Source organism: Trichoplusia ni, chromosome 3 (genome assembly GCF_003590095.1).
Source record: "Trichoplusia ni isolate ovarian cell line Hi5 chromosome 3, tn1, whole genome shotgun sequence".
In the NCBI taxonomy this organism is placed as follows: domain Eukaryota; kingdom Metazoa; phylum Arthropoda; class Insecta; order Lepidoptera; family Noctuidae; genus Trichoplusia; species Trichoplusia ni.
In genome coordinates, this window is record NC_039480.1 from 10,942,739 (window position 1) to 10,965,314 (window position 22,576).

Here is a 22,576-nt window from a genome sequence, read left to right on the forward strand (position 1 = left end):
AGTACTTGAAATTATTTTAACTAATATTGAATTTTGTTGGAAAGTTACTTATATATTCTACAACGAAGGGATAGTTTCGATACATACTGTATGTAGCCTATGCCTAACTGTATAACCTAATTACCTATGACTACGAAATTCTAAATATAAAAACAAATAATTTTAGAAGAACAAAAATATTGACGCAGATTGAAAATACATTGAAATACGTAAACAGCTGACCGAAATCACGACTGGATCAACGGATCAACACTTTCGCACGCAATTGTTTTTCTTGGAGAATATTTCGAAATATCCTACCGGAGTTTAAAACAGCTGATGACGCGTTTAATTACGAAACTCTGACGTAAAGTACAGTGTCACCTGTACAAACAAGGTTAAGATCCTCAGTTTTATCGTTACAACAATATAACCACTTAAAACGCTATGTGGAAACGGCTATGTCATAACTTCTATAAAAATAAAATATATTCTTTCAATTAAAATTTAGATAAATAAATGCGGACAACATCACATACATTGTTCTGAACCCAAAGTAAGTTGCTAAAGCACTTGTGTTATGGAATTCAGATACAACGAAGGTACCACAAACACCCAGACCCGAGACAATGTAGAAATATGATTTTTACATTGACCCGACCGGGGATCGAATCCGGGACCAGAGCTGGCGACACCTTGAAACCGGTGCGTACGCCACTCGACCACGGAGGTCGTCAAGATGCAATATTCTTATTTCTCCAAAGGAAAAGAAGAGAAATATAACAAAACAATTGTCAATTTCTATTATTTCTATGAAAGACACGTATTCAAAGGCATACATTTTGTCACACGTATTTCGAAAGTTCCTCTACTAACATTGTAAAGACAGGCAACTATAGAGATCACATTGAAAATAACCTCGAAGTTTGTAAATGTCAATATTTGTACAATGTAAATGTACAATGTAACACAGACATGAAACATTCGTCATATAGTTAGGTACTCATAAGTCTTGTAACAAATGAAAATTTCAATACCGAGAAAAACGTTGTTTTTTCAATTTTATTCATGAGTTACAAACAATGATTACTCATATAATAATAAAATATGACTTCATGTATTATTATAAATTTTACTTACATTATTTCATGGTGATATTTGATTAAAGAAATTCTAAGATTCCATTTGAAAGGATCATTCATGAGTAATATTTGCGTGAGATAAATTCGTTCCAATTTGGCTCAACTACAAACTATAATTGCTCACAGCACATAGATGAAATGTTTAAGAGTCCAAATTCCTTCTAGAATATTAATAATTGGAAACAAAGTCGTTTATCTGGGTATCACATCAAATCAAAATTCATTTATTCAAGTTAGGCTACAAAGTAGCAATTTTTGAAAGCAGCATCTAATCTTCATCGATTCCGAAGTGCTCTCATAATATTAATTTCATGCTAACGTTTATATATAAACTAGCAGTTGCCCGCGATTGCGTCCGCGTGGTGAGAAGATATAAGTTATGATTTATATCTACCCTGTTTTTTCCACATTTTCCATTGTATCTTCGCTCCTATTAGTCGCAGCGTAATGGTTTATAGCCTGAGATCTAGTTCCTGAGATTAGCGCGTTCAAACAAACAATCAAAGAAACAAACTCTTCAGCTTTATTTATTAGTATAGATAAACCCTGATTCAAAAATTTACAGAATAAAAAGTATCCACATTAATGTTTTTACTAATTTTACCTGAATACGAAAATAACTTATCAGGGTATATCCTATCGCAATCATTTTCCTTACCTTATATGACCGCTTTCTGTGAATTCTTAAGATAGGACTAACTCTATCGTGTAAATGAGATGCTTACACATACTATGTTGTCTTCTGTCTCGCTTTCACAATAACAACCGTTTTATTTTGAGTATTCATAGTATGTACAGGGGCAGGAAAATTTTATTCTTTTATCCTTTACTTTCAAGACACTCGATTGTAACTTGTCTTACAGGTGATTTTTCCTTAACCATGGTCGTATAATATTAATAAATCAATTATACTAATAGTTGGTTCTAAGAAACTACAACATAACTATTTAGGTACCTGACTATAAAATATGTTAGATTTTTTTTTTTTTCTCTAGCCCACTGTGTCCCACTGCTGGGCAAAGGCCTCCCCCAAATCCTTCCACGACTCGAATATGTTAGATACCTCTGTTTAAAAAAATAAATAAAGTAACTGTCCTAAGAAACATAACATAAATTAAAAACGAATTGTGCATATCATGAGTCAACAAATCAAAGTTCATATTAATCGGTTCAGCAGTTCTTGAGTCGGAAAACCTGACTTCATTTTATACTATGTAGATTAGTTGCAACCAGCTAGTCGGGATTGAGTAACAAATTTACATTAACGTAGTTGCTTTGAGAAATCTGACTAGATACAAACAACCTAGCTACGTAGATCGAAAATATAAAGTGCATACTTGCATAGAGTTATCTTCTTATATATAAAAACTAGTTGATGCTCGCGACTTCGTCCCCGTGGGTAGAAGATATAAGTTATGATTTATACCTGCCCTGTTTTTTTTCACATTTTCCATTGTATCTTCGCTCCTATTAGTCGCAGCGTGATGGTTTATAGCTTAAAACCTTCCTCGATGAATGGTCCATTCAACACAATTTTTTTTAAGAATTAAGATTAAGAATTTTTCAATTTGAACCAGTAGTTCCTGAGATTAGCGTGTTCAAACAAACAAACAAACAAACTCTTTAGCTTTATATATATTAGTATAGATGAATTGCTGTTCGTTAGTCTCGCGCTAAAATTTGAGAACGGCTGAACCGTTTTGGCTTATTTTAGTCTTGAAATATTCGTGAAAGGCCAGGGAAGGTTTAAACGGTGATAAAATATGGCAAAGTTACAAAAAAAAAATTATAAAAAAATTATACATATTTTAGTTACGATCGACTGTTAAGCGGTACGTAGTTCGCTGGGACAGCTAGTTGAGAATAAATATTATTCTCGATAATAGAATGACGTCAGAATATTGGATTGCTATGCTAATATCGTTCGCTATTAAGCCTGGACGTAATACATCAAATGACTGCGATTCAAATGGGTATGTTCCGGTGACTAATGATGCTGATCTGTTTCAGATGAACTATACAATATTAAATGTTGATAACATGACGTTAAATTATTTCCCAATGATAAGATAGCGTGTGGGAAAACCTATTAGGTTTCATGTTCAAATGACTCTTGAATATAAGACAGACTGTTGCAATTGTGTGAGAGAGATAAGTTAATGAAAATGGTGTTAAACCTACGATCATTTCACACAACGCCTCCAGTTTCCATTAAGGAAAGCTTGTTTTACGCGTGCTAGATATCTAATAAACATTTAAAAAATATAATATATCAGATATATAGATACTGATCAAACGATCATGCTCATCACACAAACATTTATCCCGGATGGGAGTCGAACCGACGACCTCCGGTCAGGGTCACTAACCACTACACCAACAAGCCAGTCAAAAATCATTTGTGCGCGAATAGTCACGAGACTTGTAGATTTACAGATTACTGGCAGTAACATATTAGTTACAAAGTATTAAAACTCATTTCTAGAAACAGTTCCTAATTACGACCTCACCAATGTGTCAAGAGTCCATTACCAAGTTTAACACGTTTCCCTCATTATGGTTAGTACCTCTGCGAGCCGATAAGCGGAGTGCACTACATTATGTAGTAACTTCTATTACATTTTACTATGTAAAGGACTATTAGTAGGCCATTGCTACCTTAACACTGATAAGGAAAAAATGTTAAACAAAGTTAAGAAGTCACATTTCTAAAATCATTGACAATCCTATAGCTATGGAAGAGACATGTCGTAGTTATGACATTTCATTTGGAACTCACTTCAAAAAGATGGAGGACAATAAGTCTGTTTTTTTTATATTTGTTACCTCAATACTTCAGGCGTATAAAAAGATTTTCTTGATTCTTACAATTTTTAAGTCAAAAAGCTGTCATTTAGTTCCATAAAACAATCACCAGGTTTAGCTTAGTAATTTTTATTCGAAGTCGATTGATTGTTTTTGTTGCTTAAAAAAATATTATAACACATTTCGTTTATAATGAAATGTCATAATATAAGTAGTCATGCTATAGAAAGATGAGCTTTATGTTCACTTATTGGCTGATATCTGCCAAACGGCAGAGCTTATAAGTAGGACACGTGAAAATTACGAGTCCATTGAACCTGTAAGTAACGGTTCTAATATACAGTGAAGTTGCTGATTTGAACGTCTGAAATTGCCTATTACTTTTATAATTTGATGAAAATAATTACAATTTAATTAGTTTCGCGCCATTATTACTTGTATCTCTGGAGAAGACTCTTATTAAAGTTTATTGTTAATAAAACCTCTATTTATTTTATTTATGTATTTCACTGTACTGCAATTACAACCGTATATTATACACATAACATCGCGAATTCTTTATTTGATGAATTGCCTGCTTTCTCAACGTGCAATAGGTAGAGTATGTGCCATCAAACATTATGTACAAACACGTATGTTGACCGTATGAATCAGAAATGTTACTTTCACATAATAAAAATTGCAATCATTTATTTATTACTTTTTCAATGGACACGAGTCGAACAGTTGTGGAATTTATTGATCTTTAAATATCGAATATTTATTTTTAATTCGATTTTATGGCCGTTTTATTTTGACTGAAATTGGTCAAGCGGATATAAAATGGAAACCGTATTTTGAATTTCAGGTCAGACTACTAAAGAAATAGACATATATAGGAGTATATGTAACCATCAGGTTCATACTACATCTCTTATACTTATGATGTTGAAATTGTGGAAACAAAATTGCGCTCTATACAAAGAACGCCGTCCGTCATTTAGGATTTGGTAATAGACCCCCTACATTCAGGAATAAACTAACGACTTTAACCTCCTTCGTAGTATTTTTATGAAAAGAGGCCGTTCCAGTATGAGCTATTGTTTACCTTCCAGCCCATTTTAAATAGATTGCTTACAACGTTTAGTATATAAATTGCCGTCAGTTAATCAATTTATTCTTAAAGATAAATGCTGTGTTATAAGTACCTTCAGCTATTATTTATGACCTACCTCGTAAATATCAACGTCATATATAATACCGAAATCTTTTGTATAGTTTCCGTGTACAAAGGAGTGACAGCGATAAAGAAGTTACTTTCACATTTATGTGTATAATTACAAGCTGGGTCTACGGTTTAACCCGCGTTTTTTCGGCTTAAATTGGTCGTACACTGCATTGTTCAAGAACGGGATTATTTTATCTATAACAACTATTATTTTTCATATTAAACACATCGTTTTTGTACAGAGTCTTTGTACATTTTTATAAGATCGAAAGCGTACAACGAACTTTGAGTAAGAACAACTGAGCCAAACTTTATAACATTTAAATGAAAAAAAAAAACAATAAAATCGTTTCATCGCGTCCAAAGTTCTGAGGCAACAAAACGAGAACCTCCTCTTTTTGATGTTGTTTGAAAATTTAGATTACTAAAACGTCATTGGTATAAGTCTCAAAAAACAGATTCTATGACAGAACCGTCAATAGTTCTCTTATTCATAGATGAATCATTGTTTATCTACGGTGTGTAATTATAATAGCGGCGCCATATTTATTATTATGTACATAAACTAGCTTGTACGTAAGAACGCTGTTATTAATATGTTTCTTCTTAGTAATCGATTTTAAACGCGTCGGTTAAGGAAAATCAAAGTACAGTATGTTTTATTTTTTGTCGCGTCGTTTATATTAAAGTTTTTAACAGTATTTCATTTCACTCATTGTATTCTTATCTAGACAAAAACGAGAAAATAATCTTAAAACGAAATGTACTTTTATAATCTCTTTGAGTGAATTTGTTTAATTTTTTGCCAATCGTCCGATTTGCGAATCTCGTAGTAAGTATTTAGGAATAAAATTAGAAAATAAAAATCATAATCTTACCTCGCCACTTATTTTGGTAGTAAGTACGCACACCTAAAAAAAACAGCTTTGTGAAATATCAAGTATATGTATAATTTTAGATCTCAGTTAGTCAATAGAATTTTGGTATTATAGCGTATTTGTGTCCCGAACCCAAACGTCATTGCGATTCATTGTCACCAGAAGCCATGTAAATCTGATAATGTGAATGTTATTTCATTTCTGACAGTTATTGTTAGAGGTGTTCTATACCATAATAAATGCCCATTAATTTACTTCACATGCCTAATGTACCAAAAGCTTTACAGTCAGTTATTTATCGATGACTCAATTCAGGAGATACTTGTATAGAGCTATTCATTCAAATTTCGTAGAGTACATGTTTCATGGTCAACAGACCAGGTTGATATAGTTATATGCCCTAAAAACTGGTATGTGGGTGTATGTACTCGCGTATGTAGGATGTCACTTGGAATTTATGATGACAGGAGACAGTAAAATGTTTGTGCAAGAAGATGGAGAAATTATTACGTTATAAGTTTAAAAGTAAAAATATTTATGTTTTTTGTTTCGTACGATTTCTCTCCAAAATTTTAATGAGCCTAGTTATATATTAATCTTGAATAAGTTAAACTCTAGTTTGACTTAAAGACTAACAAGACTTCTTCATTCTACTGTAAATAATAATTTAAACTGGCAACATTTTGAAAAAATATGCGTTATCCTCATTAAATTTGTCTAGTCCACTCAAAACTGTAAACTTTTTGTATTACTTAAAAATAATCGCTATCATCAAAATTGTTGTAAAAATCTACTAAAAGGCACAAGATCTATAAATACAATACATTTTTATTAATAAAATTAAATAGTGAGACAGGTAGCTGACGTATTTGACTGGAAATAACTGTTACCGACAATATTGTGTAACCGATGCGTCATGCCATTTTATTAATTCCGCTTTAATAAGGATCCGTATCGAGTTGATAAAACCATTACTGTAAGCAGTTTCATAAACATTAGATTGATTTTAAAAATAAAATTGTATTGAAAAAGAAGAAGGCAATAAACTGCCTCGTGTTATTAAAAGGTTTTGTTCGCCAATAAATCTTAAACTCAATTAACAATGAAGATTGTTGAAAAAAAAAAAAGATCGTAATTGCAGCTTTAAGAATTACACATGAATGGAAAACCAATCAATATCAAAAAAAAACAAGTGGAAACGTGCCATATAATTAATTTATTACACTAAATAATAATTTAACTTTAACCATTAATTGACGATGATAAGCATTGACTTCAAGGATAGAATCTTAGTGACCACCAAATGTTTTGTTACCTACCTTGTAATTGAACTCCTCCGAAACGGCTCTCCGAGTCCCATGAAATTTTCAGTACATATTGGGTAGGTTTGAGAATCGGTCGACGTCTATTTTTTAGGCCCCCATTTTTTTTCATTCCCTGAAAGTCTTTTCTTTTGCAAAACAACGTTAGCTTGGACAGCTAGTGTATTTACGTAGATATGAATATAAAGAAAATTTCTCAATTAAATACCATGAAGGATTAGTGCATAAAAATAGCAACACATTAATAAATCACACCGGTAGGGTCTAAAGTGTTACCACAGATTACGTTGCGTTTTTTGGCTGTCAGAATTATAGTTTCCAGAATAGCAATGACTCACACATTGATAAATCGATACGTTGACCTGCTTGAAATTCAATTATTCTTAACATCTTGAGGTTTTTATCCAGTTTTAGTCCTACCTGGAAAAAAGGTTGTGAGGAAAACGTTTCGCGAAAAAAGTTGGCGGGTGTGAATGTTTTATTGTTGGCCTAGAGGTCATTGGTTTTACCTGTACCTACAGTTTTAAATTTATATCATTCAAATTATATAGTTATTGCAAATTTGAATGTCCTTTTTCCTTGTTGTCTTTATTTATAGGGATTTCTAATTAATCTCTTTTGGTTTTACGTATTGTATCCGAAATTAAAATGTTTGATGATTTAGAATATGTACTTGGTAACACTATGTCAAGGGCAACCCCATAATGGTTTGTATTATCTGTAAAATGTGCATGAAGGTAATAGACATAAATTACGATCTTGAGTTAAAATTAGCTCAAGATCTTTAAGTATGGTCGGAACAATTATATTTACATAAGAATTGATTTAGAACACTATTAATACAAGGTACGATCACTAGGTGTTAAAGGCGAGGGCGTAGTATTTGGCGAAGGGAACTCCCAACTATTGCAGAATATTTGAACTTTGAGCTAACACTCCATTCGATACCAATCACACTTTGTAGTAACGGCTTGGATTACTGCCACTTTAAGCAAGTAAATGTATATAAAACAAAACGCGATTGATGGTCATGCTTGCCTAAATTTTGGCAAACAACGCCATCTTGCGGCGAGTAGCTGAATCTTCAGAAACTGTAGTCGTTTGCCCAACGTAAAACGATAGTGTTTAAGCCAGCTATTTCCGACTCACGTGTCACCAGACAGGCCGACTTGGCAACAGTTCCCAGCTCCATTTCATTGAGAACGAAGTTCAAATTGTCTCTAATGTCAGATCTTTGTCAGTCGCTAAAAATGTTAACAGATAATCTGCTGGATTTCATATCGACTGGAAATTACAGTTATAATTTTCCATACGATAAGTTGTTGTTGTTGAAATTGTCTTTACATTTTCCTTGGCCTCAATGTTATGTCTCAGAGTAATGAAAAACAAAAGAGCTAGAAATAAACGTTGGAAAATACAACTGCAGTAAAAATAATAATCCTATTTATATTTCGACTGACAAAAGTATCGTACTATGTTTATTACTATAATCACCGTGCAGCAGCTCGTGTTCCTTCGTTTATTTAGATTTTGTAAGCAAATGTCAGTCATTGATTTCTATCGCTTCTACCATCTAGTAAACGTTTTATTATGCTTTCAATTCTGCCATTACATGATATACTAAACATTACTCATTTATGTTATAGCCTTTGTACACACAATGCAAGTGATTTAGATTTTAAGATCACTTCAAAGCAGTACGCATATCACCCACTATCAATGAAACCATAGGTAACGCGTACAATCTATCTGCGTCACGAATCGTACTATTAAACACTGGCTGTTTATAATTTAAATGTCGATTCAAAAAACATGTAGGTGTTCGTTGTACTACAGTGACGTCATCGTGAAATCCGACGTATTCAAACAGAAAACGTCGACGTAATCGCGTCGAAACGGGCAATAAAAACTCATTGGTAAATGTCACATATTAACACGACTGTCGAGGAACTGAACTTTGCTTGGGAATGTTTTGGCACGGTACGGTATGACGCGATCAATGGACGAATCCAAGTGACTGTCGAAATCACCTAATCGCATCCGACATTTTACTAAAATACGTTTTAAGTCTCACAATTATTATTTTCATTAGAAGGTATAAAGAACGTTTGAGATGGTGATGTTTCGTTGTTTTATTATTATAATCAGTCATTGGACCTTCTTTCTCTCCTTCCATTTTCTTCCTCCCAGTTTTGGGTTTAAGAATCGAGGTCGGTCCGCCATCTCCTGGGCCATCTTCACTAACATTTATTCCGAATCATAAACATATGTTCGAAACTAAATAATCGTGAATAAAAACGTCTTATGACGTCTTATCCTCTATCATAATGAACAGTTGAATCTTCTTTAAAATGTTAATGACTTATGTTAATGAGGTCATTAAAATACCTTCAAAATATCTCAAGGTGAGGTAAATTCGTTAAAATACAATAGGGAAATACATTTCTTAAGAATAGAACACTAAAGTTTATTTTAAGAAATCTCGGAAATTACAAAAAAAATCAATTTTCAAGATGGCCTTTTCGGTACTTTTCGTTATATTTTATACATAATTGCATCTTAGTTTATTTATTAACCCTTGGACCACACGATTTATGTAAAACAATGTATGAACATTGAACTGAGGGTTACTAAGGTCACAGCGCTTCAGTGTCTTTGTTTTCATTAACACATTTACAATTACAGTAAACACCTGTTTTCCTAAGGAGTTGATCGGCTGGCTAATGAACTTTAAGAAGAAAACAAGTCCTTGTACTAATATTAAGTGTGATGGCCTGAAAGTTCATCGTATGCAAGAAGTTTTTCTTTCTTTTCGTTGGTTGATATACACCTGCTTTTAATCCTACTCTGACGCGACTTAACACACTCTTGAAAGGTTCTCAGTGGTGCCGGTTTCCTTACAGTGCTTTTCTGCACAGTTTTTGTTATAATTCCTTGTGAAGCACATGAATCGTGCGGGATTCGAACGTTCGACCTTTGATTTAGCAGTTCAACGGTCATGTCACAACTATAATAAGTACTGTAAGTAGTAATATTAACAAATTGAATTCTATTATTTTAATGACTACAATTAATACATGATCATTGTCTAGTTTATAAACACATAATATTATGACTGACCATGTGATCTGCAATAAAGTGTCTGAAAATAAAACAAAGTTTATAATATAAAAGAGACGTGCCTATTTCAGATAAGCATTCATTTAGCCATGAACTAGCGAATAAATAAACACGCCATAATTTGCATTTATCTTTAATAAAGTTCATTTAGATCTGTTGCCAATATGATAGCTATCTTGGCTTAGGTTTGATACAACTGGTAATTATTCATTTGCTTACAAAAATAAATGGAAGAAATTGCGTCTTTTAGTTTATTTTCAGCTTCATTTCGTAATCTAGTAATATTTACTCACTTCGTTGAGTGATGGGTCCTTTGGCGTTTGCTAATGACCTTACCGTGTGTCGTTTTAAATGCTTACTACCAACTTCCGGATTGTTAGCGTACTCTTGTATCATAAAATGTTTATGAATGTAGTAATTTTTCTTATAAAGAAACTCACTTTCGTTGGTTGTTTGTAACTACGACAAAATCGAGAATCGAGAATGCCAGTTATTGAATTAAAATTTCAAATGCGGTCTTACCAACGGTTATTAATTGTTGGGCAATTAGAATAGAATGATTGTTTGCAATTGAATGCTATTTGACAGATTAATTCTGACAAATAACCCCCTTTTGCTTGCCAATAACTTGTAGTTTTTGGCAAGAATGCAATTAAGATAGTTTATAAAGAAATATGGTACAATATAAACTACTAAATTGTCGGAGTGTATGACAGCTTAAAGAGAAGTTAATACCATATCCTACAGAAGTATTTGTTATTCATTTACACATAAACTGCTGTACAGATTTTGATGAAATTTACCATAGAGATTTTATTCGACTTGAAAACTGAATATTCAGGTGGAACTAAAGGCAACTCCTAGTTGGCTTACAAGTAAATTGTCCAAAGTACATCAAGTGCTATTAAGCACTACAATTTATTCTGACTTTACAATAGATACACCTACTGTCATACAGTGACAGCGGCAATAATTATTGTTCTAAAATAAAAACCTATAATTAGTTCAATTGGAGTCAAGGGACATAACGATTATCCGCCCTGATTGCGTTAATAACTAATGCATCAGAAGGTCAACAGCATTGGCCTCAAATTGATAGGAATATAAATAAACATTTGTTTTTAATACCTATTAAAAACAAGCAGTACACTGATAAGCTAGAGATGAAAATAAAAAGTTTCATAATGTATATAAGGAACCAACAAGTAAATACAGTTTGATCATTAAACTGACTGCAATAGCTGAGTGGTTGAGGTCACCTCGCCAAACTAATGTGCGAAATGTATAGCTGGTTCGCTCCCCGAATACGAAAACGTTTGTGTGATCAACAATCCACAAATCCTCTGCTTCTCCTGGGTCTGGGTGTTTTTGTGCATGTGACTTGAGTGATTAAAGCTAGATTAGATTAGACCATGATACCTGCAAAGGTTTCGAAACGTGGGTAACTAAAATCTAAAATTAAACCGCGATAAAATCCGTAAAAGCAGTTTCATTTCAGTGATTAAAGCTCTTAGAAGTCGTTACATTAAGAAAGAAATATAGTATTTTACCAAGCCCAAAAGCATTCTTACAGTCAGACAGATGTCGAGTGGCGTCTTTATTTAACAACCCCAAGTGTTAGCCTAGCCCATGAACACTTCAGCCAGGAGAATACCAAACTTCTTTACAGAAATTCATTTGAAATCTTCGAATCTAGAATTAGAAATCCATTTAAAACCACCAACTGTATCTATATCAAAGCTGTCCTTGAAATACGAGAAATATCACTTAAAAATTTAAAGACGCTATAAACGAAAATGAAGAACAAGCGTCCGATTGTCTTTCTTCAGTACCTTGGAGTCTGGAGAGGTCGTTTAAATCAATACGTAGAGTGACGTCATACAAATAAAGGATAAAGCTGCTATAAATGCTAATATTAAACCCACGAAGGCTGATATCAAGTCACGTTTCAATCATTGTCCTGGAGTCCACGTTTAAAAAAAAAATTATTGTTGTAGCTACAAGAGCGAGATAGAGCTATATAGAATGTAGAGCAACATCTCTTTCCCACGAATGCTAAAATAATACTTTAAGAATGATACTATCCTCAATAGTATCATAAGATATCCACAAGAAATCATGATACCTACGAAATGTATATTAATAAATATAGTTTCTAGTCTACATATAAACCGCGACACGTGTTTGCCTCACGTGGTCAAGACATCAGAGTCGGTATCGTATCGTCGTTATTCATTCTTGATCTTACAAAAAATATAAATGATAGCTCTAATGGTCTGAAGACTCAATCAATTTTGATAGAACATTTGGTTGGATTGCTAAACTGTAAAATGTCTTAAGAAATAAATGAAGATTATTGTTTATCGATTACAGATACGTTTGAGAATTATTTAGTAGCGCGACTCCGCTGATGCGTCAGCTATGATTAAGGAATCCATTTGGGTCCCAAACTAGTCGAAAAATTGTGAAGGACTCGCGAGAGTAACACGCTTTTAAATAAAAAAAAATTAAAAACATATTGTACTTATGTGTTTGAGAATTAGTAATCGAAAATAGGGCCATGAAGAAAAAAATTGGAATACGAATCAAATGTTCAAAGAATAAAATGTTTATCAATGCCCAATAAGAAGTATTCACTGCGGAAATTATGCACATTGCGTTTGCTGTTGTTGGCACAGCTACACTGGTACATGTTGATGTTCAAGAATTCGAAAGTGAAATCGTTCTTATGTACTTATTTTTGTTCATAATTGATTTTAGGGTTTTATTTTCGTTATGAAATGTTTTATTTTTCAATGTTTTAGGTACCTATAAAGATGTGTTATTTTGAAAATCATTTTTTATTTAAGAACTGACTTATTAAAAAAAAGTTATACGTTTAAAATGTAAGTTAATATATATGTCCTAGCTGTCCCTTGTCAACAGAATTAGATATTTGCGTAACGACACTAAAATACAATTTATTTGGCGAAAATACTTGACGTAAGTCAATAAATTAGTTGTATCATGATGACAGCAATAATTTATTAATTTTAGTAAATAAATTTATCAGTGAATTATCGTAGAGGCACATCTTAATATAATTGAAAAAAGTTTTGATTTTTATCTAAATATATTTAGTAATAATACAACAACAGGACAACTTTTTTTTTTTTTTTTTTTGTCCAGTGGAAATCCTCATGGACATCCTTCGCCCTGGGGAAGGCGAAGGGATGTGCCGGACTCCTACCGGCTAAAACCACTGGAATGCTTCCCGCTTCCTTTAGTCGGGGGCCAAGCGGGAACGCTTTCGCAGTCTACCGCGAACCCCGACATGGGAGCTTCTAAAAGAGCTGCATCATCATTGAGAGGAAGAGCAGTGTCTTCCTCATCGCTTTAAGAGGCGCGCTGAAGCATCGCGCGCGCCGTCCTTGCCTAGGTACAGTACAGCAGTCTTCCCCAAGACTGCTGTCTGAGGCTAATCATGGTGGCTGGAGAAGGGCAAATTGTGCCCTTCTTCTGCCCCTTGCTCGTCGTGCGCGTAGAGGATTGTCACTTCTCTCCCGTGTTCTCTCTGCGCTCTCTTTGAGCGCCATCACTTCTTCGCAAAAATCCATGACGGCGCGCCAGGAATCTTCGCTCGAACTCATAGAGGCAACTATGGCTGAGAGCGACATATCCTGACCAATGGTAACAGCAAGTGCCCGACGCTGCTCAGCCCAAGCAGGACATTGCTCGAGGGTATGCTGCGCCGTGTCCTCGCTGCTGCTACAGTGGTGACAACCGGGGGTTGGCTCTTTTTGTGGTATTCGAAACAGGTACCTTCCAAAGCATCCATGCCCGGTCAGTACCTGTGTCATCCGAAACGTCAGGGACCCGTGTTGTCTGTAGTACCATTCCCGGAGTGCAGGTCGAATAGCTTCTACGGTCCTAAGACCAGCTCCGGGACATGTCAGCCTAGCCGACCACACGTCCAAAAAGGCATCGTGGAGTTCCCTCATTAAGACGTTGATAGCCTGCTGAGAAGGTCTTTCACCATACCTAAGGTGCTCCTTACGCCACTCATAGGCGCTAGAAAGGACCCTAGCAACAACAGGACAACTAGGCTAACTAGGTTAACCCAAAGGGTAAAAGCAGTGCCTCAGTAATAGGGTTCCAGATAAAGCGACAGTCTCAAATTTGTCTGTCACTCGACTACATTTTTCATTTGATAATTTGTACGGAACAATGAGTGTCGCGAGTCCAATTCACACTTGAAAATTTTCATTCACAAACTGATGCTATTATCATTAACTTACTTACTTTAAAACACTTGGTTAGTAACATATGTACATATGTATAAAGTGCCACCCGCAGCTGCACTCAACGTTAACGACACTGATATAATCTTGCGACACTTAGAAGGGAATCTATTTGTAGCCAAATATCGTCGCCGCTATTACGTCATTGGGTCCTGTGTGTCTATAAAAACCACGTCTTCCCAGCAAGCGGGTAACCATTGCTAAATCCGTGTTCATTACGCAAACAATGCTTGTTGTAGTAACCTTGTTCCTTACGATAAACCAAACAAACAAAACGTCTGCAAGTTTATATCAAACGTAAAATAAAATCAATTTGATGCACTAATGTGGTCTAAATTTCTAATGCAGAGCAAAGGAAAGAAAAAATAGAAGACAAACGAATGTACAAAATATTCAGATCTTTGTGTGAGTTATCAGTAAATATAAATAAAGAAGTTTAAATATCTCACAGTGCGCATAAATTTTATCCAACAATACGGGTTGCTAACAGCTAATTTCAAATTCTAAACGCATTCAACTTCTTGTAAAAGTAGATCGAACATAAACTTGAACTGATTTAATGTTATTGCACCAGTTGACAGAACTATAAACACAGCTATTATCCTACTAGTACCAATGAATCTAGAAAACACTAATACTAACTTTTTTATTACACAAAACAAACTAGTGAAGATCCTTCAGAACAGTTCATCGAATTACATTGTAAATTAAATCTAACCTGTGTTCCCTGAACAAAGTTACGACGGTTAGCTAGTAAACGGAGGTGCTTAACAAAGCTTACAATTTTATTACCGGTAAAAAGTCATCAATCAACCTCCATGGTAAATATATTAACAAGTGCCTTTTATACGTTTAGTCGGAACCGTAAACCCTGGACATTTATCTATGTTTTCGGCGTAAATCTTAACAATCAACTGGTACTGAATAGTTCGTTTACGTAGTATTTTATAGATGCGAATGTAGGTAAGCTGCATAATTTCTTTCCGAAACCCGGCGAAGGCGTCGTGTTGGCGCGCCACGGCGCCACTGGCAACGTTGGCACGGGACGCCGCGCCGCCCGTCCACTGTTTGTTTGTGAACATCTTCGCATCTGTTTCATTAAACATCCGTACGTTTCAGTATTGGACCAATTCTCATCGCAATCGGTGCGAGTGAAATGTTCCTTCCACGTACTAATAGACACGCAGTTTTTCTTTCGTCGCCATTTTGATTATATCCTCCGTTTTGTTTGCGTTTCAACATGACTTTAATAACGATGTTGCGGAAATTCGTAGTATTGTTGTTTGATATCAAAGAAGTGTTCAGTGAATCTCTCATCAACGTGCTGTTGAAAGATAGAGTGGAGACAATTGTATAAGTGTGCAATATAACGCGCCATAACATTTACTAAGAAAGTATTCGATTGTGTGATAATAATTTAAGGTTCAACAGTTCAAACAAGGAATATTGTTAACGATAGTTCAATTTGTGGAAAACTGTTCAAAGTTATAACGGGTGAAGAGTTTGTTCAGTATTAGTAATATTAATTTGAAAGTGAATTCCATACTTTTTAGAATGTCAGGTTTAAAGAGATGTATAAGTCAGATGTCAATGCTTATGACGGGCAAGCCGGTGAACTCATCAGAATCGGCGTGGAGGGAAGAGCTACAGAAGTGAGTCTTTGTTTTAATAGGTAATCTTATGTCGTCATAATGGCTAAGTAAAGAAAGGGCAGCGGCCTCTACACTCGTAGAAAGATATCTAAATATTTGGCAAGTACAGATTTGCGAATTCATAACTCCGGTAAGCTTCTTGGAACCACTTGGCGTGCGATACGCTTTACAAATTTATTTATTACGTACCAAACTTTGGACTATCACTAAACAGGTGTCAAAACATATGAAAAAAATAATTTGACGGTCTTGAAAGCTTTATTAATAAAAATCCTCTAAAATGTCTTTGACGATGTCGCCGAGGTTACCGAATTAATGCTTCTAATTTTTGTTTTTAAATCTCGTCCGCGCATTTCTTTTTAAAATAACAAATTTTCTCCACAACTTGTTTTACTCCTCTTCTATTTTCAAAACTTACGTTAATAGTATTTAAATTCATTGAAAATGCAAGCGAACCTTCGAGTATGCGAACAATGTCGCGATGACTCAAACTAAATATCAGCTGATGACGACTCTACAACTACCATCCAATGCAAAGTCATTAAAGATTACCGAGTTAAATGTTACAAGGTATCTTTTACTGGTACACAGTATCTAAAGTTAAACACAGTATTTTAAAAATTAAAAATGACTGATACGAGAGTTTCAATGGTTAGCTCAAATTTTGGGATCCGAAAAAAGTTTTACACCGAAAAGAGTCAGCGATTACAAGTTCATTAGGCATCGTGTTCTAAGGTGGTCATATATTTCTATTCGAATAATCCTTCGAAAAACGTGCTTTAATCTATAAATACCTAAACCACAACTTCTTCAAAACATTTCCTTAGCTCACAAACTGCATTCTAATTATTCATTCGGTAATTAGAACCAGATCTTGATAAAAATTCCTTAAACCTATTTATCGCATTAATAAAGCAGTAAAGACATGCTTTTTCATCTGGATAATTGAATCCAGGCGACCTGTCTGTCTGCTGATGTCATTTGTGCGTGTGTGTGAGTATGTGGGTGTCTGCACGACTCTACATTCTCACACGAATAACTCTCGTATAGGGATTAGGCAGGGTTAGCGTTTAAACTCACTTTAAGTTGTTGCTTTACTTTAAGACAGGGTTTTATTTATTTTGTACTCGTTTATCATAGCCTGGGTTAATCTTAAAAAAATAATAAGTTATGTCGCGTTTTAAATAAAGTTTTTGAAGTGATGGCTTCGTCTCTTTTTTCTAAGATTTCATTCTTACTTACCATTATAAATCAAGGGACCCAAAAAGCCCGTCTTAAAGTAATAATAATTCGGCTTTGGAAGAAAAGTCCCACTTTACGATATCAAGCTCCCTTAACCATAAAAATATTAGTTTTTCACTCGTTTGATCTTAAATAACATAAAGATGAAATTGTAATAATTTTTTCGAACCTCGATCAACCGTTGGCGAAAATTAAATTTAGTATCTAGGCCTTTTAACAGTCATTTGTGTCAACGACTTTTGGTAGCTAACCAAAATGTTGTAATGTAACATTTTACAATTGAAGATTTTCTTCTACATAATGACAGAACTTATGTCATCGCATTTAAACATAACTTTTACGACTTCTTTGTATTACTTAGCATAACTATTTACAAAGGCGCCATCGTTCTTAGTAGAACCTAGTTCTGAGAAAAACCAAGTTTCGCTTGTTCTTTAGATAAGTCTGTTAGTTTTTATGCACGAATCACATTTATGACCCGCGTGTTATATGTTCTGTGGTTTTCCTTAAAATCTTTGAGTATCATTTCATAAATTGTGATTGCGTATATTATCGTCTAAGTAGCTTGATAATGGGTATTAAGTTAAGCGTTCCAATTATCTGCGTGATCAACCAATTTCACAGGATATTATAACATAATATCCTTCACTTCTGTATTTAAGTGTAAATCATAATTGTAGGCGTATCTGTAAATGAGCATGACTTTAAACTTTGTTTTAAATTCCGGTGACTTTGCTTTAAAAACTGGAATATTATATCTAAACGGATGTTAAATTATGATCTCTTAGTAAACTTAGTTTTTTTTATTAAAAAAATTAAACATAATTGTCAAATCCCTTGCAATATCTTCAAAACATGTACATATGTAAGATTCGGGATGACGTTACGAATACAATACACATTCAAGACACCTTTCAATAAACCAAGCAAATGCGTCGTACTATTCAATTTTAGTTGAAAAAACAGCAAAGAGGATTTATAAACAATGATGATGTAAAGTCAACAATGAAACCAATAGTAAGGTGAGACCGAGACTGTGATTCTTTGGCAAACGTCTGCCCACTTATATTGCAAGCATACGGACTTTGGGAATTCCTTTGCTTGTATTCTGTAGAAAAAACAACATGACTCTTGCTTTGAGTCTATGGGTGATTTTATGTCAGGGACTTGAAGCAACAAATTAGAACTACAAACACATAAAACTTTCGACAAAGTATAAGCGTAAGAGCACCTAGATTTAAACTGAAGAATATCTCTACATATCTTGGTGTTTCGATACGTTATCGACCATGTTAGGAGCTTAGATACTCGTAAAGCCTTTTTTTTTCTTTTTCTAAAAGCTAGGTAACTCAAATCTGCAAAATCTAAATGCAAAAAACTTCAAATTATTGAAGGAACTTTTCTAATTTAAATTTCGAACTCTTATCTTTTTTTAAAGATTTTAAACGAAAATTGTGTTTGACTCATTCGCAGAATTATTTTATTTGCGTACTCCTCTATTTATATAATTTATGATTTATTTATATTAATAATTCAATCAACAAAACTTTTCCATAATATTATTTAATCGCTAAGAAATATTACCTGCTAACGTATTTATTAATATGAATACCGTCAGCTCACAGAAATATCCTATGAACAGCAATGAGGAAGTGTTGCCACTATGAAAAAGTAGATGACATTACATAAGTATCAGGCGGCTTACGCAATTATATTATTTCTAAAGATTTGTATTTACTAATATAGGTATATTCCTACGCAACTTTAATTGAAAAATACGTTTTAAATGTGCTGCGCTGCGTTCATGTTGAACGCAGCGCAGCTTTTTATTTGAATTCGTAGATCTAACTTTAGAGACCTAAACATTGTTAGGTTGGCATGGTCTAAGCTGAGATTGACGCCCAAATAATTAAAGAATATGAGACAGTAGTTCTATCTCAAATTTCTAATTATCCAATATAGCGATTAATATCGCATTGATATATTGTATTATACAATATACAGGTCTCCTTTCCATTTTACCATTTAACCCGCCTTAGATAGAACCTACATCGGCCAGCATTGTAAAGCCCAAAACTATCTTTGACTAGATTTAAATATGACTCTCATTTAAGACTCTCACGTCCTACATTTAAGGTTCAACCCACATAACAATCAAATTTATACAGATTAGGTATACTTTATAAATCTACAGGATAAAATACTAGCATAAATTCTTCCCATTGCCTTGATACATTATTCGCCTCGTGCAAAAACTGAATCGCATGGTATCATTACTATGAAGTATTGTACCTATAAGCTCCCAGCACTATTCTTTGTAACGTATGAATATATATAATTAATCTTTGACGTGAGGCATTAAGAGAATCGTGAGTGAGTTATAAGCAATATTAATAGTTTAATACTAGTAAACGATTATATGCTATACATAAAGATTTTTTCCCGGTTAATATTTGCAATTCTTCAAATCACTCCATAATGCATTGAATAGATTTTCTAAATGTTTGTTCTGCTGTTTTTAAACGTGAGCCATACGTGTGTTGCTTTCAAACTTCTTTACATGGACTTGTAAAGGTTGGACAAAATATCAATTATTCAGTAGAATTTCTAGGTCAAATAAATTCCACTATAATAATAGATATGAAAACGAAAACATAGAACTATTCATTTAAAGTGAAGTAAAAGTGTGTGTCGGTAAGACTTTGGCAGGAATATTTGCCGACGGTGAAAAACTATCTGTGCACCAAGTTTCATCCAAATCCGTGCAGCAGTTATTGTGCAAAACAGTAACAAGCATCCATCTCTACATAATTTTGCACTAATTTCAAAAAGTTTATTTGTTATAGCGGCAGACTTTAATTAGTCTGGGCACAAAGGACATGACAAATATATTTGAATTCAATAATCCTTGTGTTTTATAAAAAGCCTCCTTGACAACCTTATCCACCCGTACTCAACTTATCAATCACAATTAGCTTTTACATTATTTTCTACATAATGGAAAAAAGCTCTCCAAACTTTTATGCGAAAGCTTTTAACAGATAAATGGGGGCCTATTTATATCACCGTACTATCGTGAGGATGAAAGTGATAAGTTGATAACCCATTAAGATAAAGTACAGCGTTCTGTGAAATAAACCGTATTTATCTAAATAAAGTGGTAGCATTATACTTACTGGCACTTTTAGTGACACTTCATCCTCGAAGTGAGTGATTTATTCATTGCCATTTAGTTCACCAGTTTCGTCACACCCGTGGTTAATAATTTTGTTATGCTTATGAATTTAAATTTTAAAATGCGTAAACTGTCGATCAGGTGATAATTTAATTTGAAACGAAGTGCATTCGTTAATGTGCTGTTTGGTTTTGTGAATACGATTTTGTTTTTAATAAGTGCGGTTTTTTCTAAGTTTCATCGAAAATATAATTTAAAAAATGCAATAATAATGTAACTTTAATTACTTGCTTAATAAATCATAACATCAATAAAAATGACAGAACAACTGTAATAAATGTCCAAGTTTACCAACATTATTAACAATATCTACTTACCTCTAGTCCATATCTTGAAATACCGATCCCGAAATCTGTTTTTGTAAAACTAAGTTAAAATTAAAAGTGAACATACAACGATCAAACAACTGTAGTTTGCATAATTTAATAAATTGCACTTATGTAATCCGACTAATATATTACAAGAACGTCGATATACGTTTAAGCGTTAAATTGATACATCATCCGTGATTTATTGCCAACAATATGGCAACGTAACTTTCACAGAAAGCATTCATAAAGATTAAAGTTAATAATGACCTTACATAATCTATAGTTACCGAGACAGTAACAAGACTGACCCTACTAAAATATAAACGCGAAAGTTCGTATGTATGGATATTTGTTCCTCTTTCACGCGAAAACCACTGAACGGATTAAAACGAAACTTGAAAAAATATAGTTGATAACTGGGATTAACACATAGGATATTTTATCCGATTTATATTAACGTGGGATCATTTCCCGGGCGGGCCCGCGGGATACAGCTAGTAGATAATAAAAATAAATTTATACGGCAACAGTCATAGAAAAAAATAGAATTAAAAACAAACTATTTAATTGAAGCACTCGTAGTCAAGTAGTATTAATATAAACACACGCAAATCATACGATGTGAACACTCATCCACCTGGCCGTTAAGAATTAAATATTGTCATACCCTGACTTACAATAATTGCTGCATTGTTATTTGTTATGTATAAACCATAAGGTGTTATGACGATACAGTGTTCGGATACAGCGCAGCGCGACTGTGAGTTATGGAGCATTTAAAACTAATGTTAGTTAGAGTCAAACTATTGCCATCGGATATCGATAGGACGAAAGTATAAGTTAAGTTTAGCGACAAACGCATGACGGGATACCAAAACTTTCTCATAGGCGAGATTCTATGAGAGTGAGTAGCAAATGTTAAATAATGATTCCTTATTTGCAGATACCGTCAAGCCCGTTACGCAGCAAGACGCGTCCGAAAGCGCGTCATCTTCAAACACGGGGACTGCAACGTCGTCCAATGGAACGTGGCCAAGCGCAGGCGCCGATACCTGCAGGATATCTTCACGACCCTCGTGGACGCGCAGTGGCGCTGGACGCTGCTCGTGTTCGCGCTCTCCTTCATCCTCTCCTGGCTGCTGTTCGCGCTCATCTGGTGGCTCATCATCTTCACCCACGGAGACCTCACCCCTCCACCGCCCAACGAAAATGTCACCTTCATCCCCTGTCTCAACAACGTCAACACATTCACCGGCTGCTTCCTGTTCTCCGTGGAAACCCAACACACTATCGGCTACGGTTCCAGAACAACCAATGAGGAGTGCCCCGAAGCCATCTTCGTTATGTGCATACAAAGCATCGTTGGCGTCTTCATCCAGGCCTTCATGGTAAGATTTATATTT

At 34.3% G+C, this 22,576-nt stretch overlaps 1 protein-coding gene across 2 annotated transcripts in view; it reads left to right on the forward strand.

Moving 5' to 3' along the window:
- Positions 1-22,576, forward strand: part of LOC113491900 (G protein-activated inward rectifier potassium channel 3-like) — a 50,169-nt gene that overhangs the window by 18,148 nt on the left and 9,445 nt on the right. Inside the window, exons 1-2 of one of the 2 annotated variants that reach the window (XM_026869111.1) lie at positions 15,805-16,385; positions 22,117-22,561. In XM_026869111.1, the coding sequence (XP_026724912.1) occupies positions 16,288-16,385; positions 22,117-22,561 (543 nt within the window). In that variant the 5' untranslated portion in view covers positions 15,805-16,287. Of the gene's footprint in view, positions 1-15,804; positions 16,386-22,116; positions 22,562-22,576 lie in introns of those variants that run through there. The other variant, XM_026869110.1, reaches the window with a different exon arrangement.